We start from the raw sequence: 7,025 nt of genomic DNA, 5'->3' as shown, positions 1-7,025 counted from the left end.
CATCCATCCATCCATCTATCTATCTATCTATCTATCTATCTATCTATCTATCGATATCCAGATGTTTCTGCCTAGCCCCTCTCTCCTAACTTCAGAAACCAGCGAAGGTTTATTTAAATATCTACCTATTCTCTGTGTAGTCTTTGCTATCCTGGAACTTGCTCTGTAGACCAGGCTGGCCTCAAACTGCCTCTGCCTCCTGAATGTTGGGATTAAAGATGTGTACCACCTAGCTCCATCTAATTTTCTTTTATTTTTTTCTAAATTTATTTATTATATGTAAATACACTGTAGCTGTTTTCAGACACTTTTTTCTTCTTGCTCCAGCCCTGCTTGCTCGCTGTAGCTGTCTTTAGATACTCCAGAAGAGGGCGTCAGATCTCATTACAGATGGTTATGAGCCATCATGTGGTTGCTGGGAATTGCTCATGACCTTTGGAAGAGCAGTCAGTGCTCCTAACTGCTGAGCCATCTCTCCAGCCCCACCATCTAATTTTTTTGTGAGCTGTGTCAACCAGCCTCCAGAAGAGCCAGGGCCCTCTGTGGGTGGGGGATCTTCAAGCCTGAATTAATTGTGGCATACCATAGCAGCATACATATCGGGTCCCTGCCAGGGGCTAGCTGTGTAACCTTGGGCAACTCACTGAACTCCTCTGTGCCTCAGTTTCTTCAAGTGGCATGGAGATCCCACACCTCTTAGGCCACATATCACGCCACAGTCTCTTGCTCGTGTGTGAGTTCCCCACAGCCCTCCTCCCATCCCTGACATCACCAGCTCCTACCTTCACCTGTGAGGTCCAGTATGGTGTCATCCTCCCCTCTCTCGTCAGAAACCACTGCTCTGTAGACTCCCTGGTCATCTTTGGAAAACTATGGAAGAGGATGACAGTGTGTGCAAGGGGTGGCAGCAAGTCAGGAGGTCCCGGGTCTCTACCCTGCGTGGGTTCTGTCAGCTCTGGAATTGGTGGGTCTAGGGAGTTGTGTGCACTTGTGTCTGAGAGTGTGTGAGTGTGTGTGTGAGAGTATTTGTATGAGTGTGTGTATGTGGATGCATATGAGTGTGAGTGTTTGTGTGTAAGTGTATTGTGTGAGTGCATATAGGTGTGAGTGTTTGTGTGTGTGTGTATGTATATGTGAGTGTATGTGTGTGAACCGCACATGAGTCTGTGTGACTGTGTATGTGTGTATGGGTTGTGTGTGAGTGAGTGTATCTCTGTGTGTGAGTGTATGCATGTCTGTTTGTATGTGTGTGAGTCTATGTGAGTTTGTGTGACTGATTGTGTGTGCATGCATATATGCACGTATGTGTGCTTCTGTATGAATTGTGTGTGAGTGTATATATGTGTGTGAGTATATGTGTGTAAGTGTATGTATGTGAGTGTTTGTATGTGTGTGAGTGTGTGTTTGAATGTGTGCAAGTATGTGTGAGTGTATGAATGTATATATGTATTTGTATGTGTACGAGTGTGTGTGTGTTTGTATGAATATATGTATGTGAGTGTTTTTATGTGTGTGGGCATTTGTATGTGTGTGTATGACTGGTTGTGTATTGTGTGAGCGTTTGTATAAGTGTATGTGACTGACTGTATGTGTGTATGAGCATAGATGTATGATTGACTGTGTATGTGTGTATGAGCGTATTATGTGTGAGTGCATATGAGTGGATATGAGTGAGTGTGTTAATGTGTGTGTTTGAGTGTATGTGTGTGAGCATTTGTATGAGTGTGAGTGAGTGTGTGTGTGAGTGTACAAGTGACAGTGTGTGAGTGTGTGTGAGTCTGTGAGTGTGTATGTACTGAGGGTAGAAATGAACACGTCTGGTTTCCCAGGTGGCTCCTTAGGGCACAGCCCAGCTCAGCCTGTAGAGCCTGGGCAGAGCTTCTCTGTACAGCATGCTCCTCTCCCTGTGGCTCTGACACAAGGACCCCCTGCATTTCCCCAGAAGGAAGCCTGCTTTCCTTGGCTCAGAGCATGGAGTCCTTCTGGCGTGTGTTTGCAGTCTTGAATCAAATCTGCAGCAACAGTCACTGCACTGAGAACGTGACTGCGTTTTGGGAAATGTTTGCTGACGATAGAACCTTGGCCATCTCACGTGCTAGACCAAATACCTACTAAGCTTAGCCTCAGCCCATAGTTATTCTTTTGGGTCAGGAAGCAGAGCTCAGAAGTGACATCTTATTGTAAGGCAGCTCCTTCAGGGGTCCTCAGAGATCCCTCCTACCTGGGCCACTTCCACACAGTGACAATAGGGCAGGATCCAAGGCAGAGGTAAGATTTCCTGTAAACCTTTTCTTTTTTACCCACAGAAGGTCATAACGTCCCAGTTATACTAGGGTGGTACTGGAGAGAGCAAAGGTCCCTAGAGCAGGCACGATGGTTGGACAGAGATCTAGGCATGCCTCAGCCTCGTGGGACAGACATGGCTGCACCCACTGGGGAGTGATTTCTGACCCAGCTCTAGTTTTATGTCCTTGAACTTCATGTGCCAGAGCCTCAGTTTACCCTTCTGTGAAGTAGCTCTGGTGTCCTTGCTGTCCTTCAGGGACCCAGGGATTAACACTGCGAGAGCCAGAAAGCTCTGCCCCCACAGGACTCCATGAATATTAAGCACGCACTGAATGCCACATCCCTTTTGAGGAGCATGTCCCAATCAAGATGTGAGAGAAGACCCTTGACTTGTCGTTTCCTTCCTAGTAAGAACCTGTGAACATTTATCCAGTGTCCCCAACACCCAGCCAGAGGCTCTGCAAGTCAGCAGCAGGCAGGCACCAGGCAGGCATCAGGCAGGCATCAGGCAGGCATCAGGCAGGCATTAGGCAGGCAGGCATCAGGCAGGCAGGAGGTCAGCCTTGCACTGGGAGGTCCTAGTGCTCCACAGGTGTGTGGAGGGACCTAGGAAAGAGCCCAGCTCCAAACCTGCTTTTCTCTGACTTGCCTCACTGGGACACATCATTCCTGTCCTCAACCCCAGACTTGGGCAGGGAGCTCACAGAGAACTGTAAGGTCAGAGAGGGTCAGTGACTAGCCCAAGGTTGCATATACTGGGCCAGAACCTTGCAAGCCTGGATCCCGAGACCGACACACACAAAAAATCAGTAATAAGTAACACAAGGCCTATGTTTTGACACATTTATGTCCCAGTTTTAATGTTAATTTCAAGTTTTCAAAAATGCATAAATTAGTTTGATTTGTTTGTTTATTTTTAATTTAATTATATTTGTTTGGTTGTTTTTTGCAAGACAGAGCTTCCCTGTGCACTGAGTGTCCTGGAACTCACTTTATAGGCCAGGCTGACCTTGAACTCACAGAACTCTTCCTGCCTTTGCTTCTCCAGTGTTAGGATTAAAGGAGTGAGCTACTATGCTTGGCTTTAGGGGTTTTATTGTTGTTGTTTGTTCTGTTTTTTTAAAGACAGACATGGGCTATGCTAGCCTCAAACACCTTATGTGGCTTTCACAGTTCATTTCTGTGGTGCTGGGGATCAAACAAAGGGGTTTGTAGATGCTCAGCAAGCTTTCTACCAGCTGAACCACGCTCTCAGGTCCTAATATTTATCTTCTAAAAAACATTCTCTTTAACAATTTTCTGTATGTGAGCAAGTGTTTGCTTGCACGCCTGTCTGTGCACTGTGTGGGTGTAATGCCCACAGAGGCCAGAAGAGGGCGATCTGGAGCTACAGACAGCTGTGAGCATCGAGTTGCAGCAGCTAGAGCCCTGAGCTCTGAGCTAACTCTCCAAGCCCTGTACTTGACTGCGCTCTGTCGCTCCTGTGTGACCAGCTCTGCTCAGGCTCCGCCTGGCGCTCATGGCACCATTCAGTTGGTAGCTGAGCAGGGTGAAGCCCAAGTCCCACCTGCACTTACCCCCTCAATGGAGAGACTCCCATCTCCGGTCTGCGGGTTGTACTGCCCACGGGGCGCCTCTTTCTTCTGGAAGAGCCACTGAAAGCGAGTCTCCTTCTTCGTGTTAGTTACCTGAGGAGGACAGGGCATGAGGGAGCTCTGTCAGACTTTCCACTTTAAAATAAAAACCTATGTTCTTTTACACGGCTCCTCCCACATGGCCCACTACCGAGACTCCTGGTGCATAAAGCCAGCTGATCTCTTCCTTAGACTGTATGTCTCGACTGCTGGCCTCTGGGTCCTGACTTTTGCTAATGTCGCTTCTTGCCTCTTGACCTCTTTCACTGGTTTTGTGAATACTTAGGCCTCTTGATGAAGTCAGAGGTTACCTCCTCCAGGAAGTCCTCCTTGATGTACCCCACAGTGCATAGCCCTGCCATATATTAGTGAATTTCCTGAATGTATCTGATCAAGCATAAGGCATGTTGATTTTAGTAATTCTGCCTTGTACCGTGGCTTCCCACAGGCCTGAGGGAACTATGAATGCCCACGACCTTGCTGAGCTGAGGCTGCGTGGTAAAGTATGGATGATTGTGAAGCAGGTGAAATCAAATCATACAGACGTGTGTGTGTGTGTGTGTGTGTGTGTGTGTGTGTGACTGACTGTGTCTCTGTGTGTGCACTCTTTTTCCCAGGGGCCACTTCCCAGGCATGGGATCAGCCAGTCACAGGAGATAGACTCCCAGGGTGGAGTTGGCAGGGATCGGTATTGGGCTTGGGGACAAGTCACAGGTCACGCCTCACTGGACTGATGGCCGAGTTGGAGGTGGGGTGTAGACTTGCCTTGCACGTCAGAAGCACTTGGCAGTCCTCTGTGACCTTCCAGGTCAAAGGCTCCTGGAAATAGGGACCTGCAGGGGAAAGAGAACAAACCCACGAGTCATGAGCTTTAAGCTGAACTAGGGCGCCACCTCGTGGCCATCCAGGGAACACCAGCTGGGTCGGAGACTGCCAAAGACTCTGGTTTCTGAGATCAGCTCAAGGACTGTGGGGCGGGCGGGGGGGTGGGGGTGGGGAGCGAGGGGCCTGGGGTCTCCTTAAACGAAGAGAACTTTAAGGAGACACTGGCCGGCCCTTGGGCTTGGAAAATGAAGTTTTGTTCGGTTATCAGGGCAGGACTTGACCAGAGCATGGTGAACCTCCCTGGCTGGGTTGGTATTTTTCAGCACTGATCAATGGCTTACCCTGTTTTCTCTTCCAGTCTCTTCTCTTTGCGTCTGCCTTTCTCAGAAGCTTGTCAAAGTCTGTGAATACACGGGGAGGAAACGGCATGAGAGAGGAAAGGGAACTGGGGTGGATGGAAGACCAGGGATGTGCCTAGCAGACCTTAGAGCCGAGAGGCTGGGTGGAGGGCATAGTGGGGGGATAGTGTGTGTGTGTGTGTGTGTGTGTGTGTGTGTGAATGGTGGTGGTGGGTGGGCGGGAAGGATGGGTTCAAGCTGGTGGGGTGGGGCTTCGGGGAGGAGGGGGGTTGGGGCAGGCTGACCGTCATCCACCAGGGCAAGGGTGATCTGGTTCTTGGCTTTTCCGTCTTGGAGCTGGGCTGTGTAGGACCCCTTGTCATCTTCGGAAAGCTGCTGAATGATGACTTCCACCAAGCCCTTCTCTCGGTCAAAGTTGATCTTGCGGTTCTGGCGGAACAAATCCCTGAGTTCTTTTTTGGGCATTTCCTGTCCTGGGAGCTCTGTTGGGGACGCACCTCAGGATATGTTCAAGATTGGGGTGCTATGTGAAGAACAGTCGACCTCCAGGGATTGGGGAGGGGTTCCCGCTAGCTTTTCCCTGCTTGAATAAACTGGGAATCCCCAGCATACCATGCTTGAATGAATGATAATTTAATAGTAAGTTTAGTATCTGTACTGTGTCTCGTTGGTTATTTTCAACTTCTTTTACAATTTAAATTTAAAAAATCATTACATTTTTAATTCGGCGTGCGTGCGCGAGTGTGCCTGTGTGTGTGTGTGTGTGTGTGTGTGTGTGTGTGTGTGTGTGTGTGTTATGGGGGATGCATAGGCCACAGCACATGTGTTGAGCTCAGAGAACTACTTCCAGAAGTCAGTTCTGTGTTCTCTTTCTTATGTGGACCCTGGGGATTAAGCTGACGCCTTCAGGCTTGCACTTGGTGGCATGCACTTTTCCCTACTAGGCCATCTCTCTCCCACCCTGAGGTTTTTTTTTTTTTAACTTAAAAGTTTTATTATTTTTGTTTTCCGTGTTTGGGGTTTTGTCTGCGTGTCTGTGTGCCATGCACACGCAGTACCCACAGAGGTCAGAAGAGGACATCGGGTCCTCTAGAACTGGAGTTAAGGAAGACTACGAGCTGCCGTGTGGGTGCTGGGAACCAAACCTGGATCCTTTGCCGGCGCTCCTAACCACTGAGCAATCTCTCCAGCTCCCTGGGAGTCCCTATATTTTTTGAAACAGGGTCTTATGTACACGAGGCTGGCCTCAAACTTGCCCTGTAGCTGAGGATGACCTTGACCTGATCCTTCTGTCTCTGACCCCTGATCGATGAGGTTACAGGCTGCCATTACCCAGAATTCCTCCTCCGCTGTAATACCCATCCTCTAGAACTAACAGCCATTTACAGTTTGCTGCATACTAACAGCGTAAAAGTTTTATTCTCTGCGTTTAGGTCCTTACTACCCTGGCTTTATCTGCATGTGGGACAGAAGGGAAGGCAGGACCTACTTGACTGATGACCCAGCCAACATCCACTGAAACCTCTAGACCAGTGGTTCTCAGACTTCCTAAGGCTGCCACCCTTGAATGCAGCTAGCTCTTCATGTTGTTGCTATTTTCATTGCTACTTCATAACTGTAATCTTGCTACTGTTATGAATCACAATGTAAATCTCTGTGTTTTCCCATGGCCTTAGGCCACCCCGTGAAAGATCATTCTATCCCCCAAAGGGGTCAAGACCCGTAGGTTGAGAGCCTCTGCTCTAGACTTTACAGTGCCTCTGAGAACGTGCAGGAAACTCTATGTGTACTCCTTACACACAGCTTTCAAATATACTCCCCAGTCTGATCCTTCTCATCCTGGGAAAACCTGACCTGGTATGCAGAGACGGAGGCAGAGACAGAGGGAGAGAGAGAGAGAGAGAAAGAGAGAGAGAGAGAG

General features: G+C 48.8%; 1 protein-coding gene across 2 annotated transcripts in view; it reads right to left on the bottom strand.

The window, feature by feature from the left end:
• Myom3 (myomesin 3) overlaps window positions 1–7,025 on the bottom strand; it is a 55,937-nt gene that overhangs the window by 9,059 nt on the left and 39,853 nt on the right. For both annotated transcript variants that reach the window (XM_031379071.1, XM_031379072.1), the window contains exons 26-30: window positions 5,389–5,533; window positions 5,087–5,146; window positions 4,686–4,753; window positions 3,864–3,974; window positions 783–870 (exon numbers count right to left, since the gene is read on the bottom strand). In XM_031379071.1, the coding sequence (XP_031234931.1) occupies window positions 783–870; window positions 3,864–3,974; window positions 4,686–4,753; window positions 5,087–5,146; window positions 5,389–5,533 (472 nt within the window). The remainder of the gene's footprint in view (window positions 1–782; window positions 871–3,863; window positions 3,975–4,685; window positions 4,754–5,086; window positions 5,147–5,388; window positions 5,534–7,025) is intronic.

Source organism: Mastomys coucha, unplaced genomic scaffold, assembly GCF_008632895.1.
Source record: "Mastomys coucha isolate ucsf_1 unplaced genomic scaffold, UCSF_Mcou_1 pScaffold18, whole genome shotgun sequence".
In the NCBI taxonomy this organism is placed as follows: Eukaryota; Metazoa; Chordata; class Mammalia; order Rodentia; family Muridae; genus Mastomys; species Mastomys coucha.
This window is presented reverse-complemented; position numbering and strand designations above follow the sequence as displayed.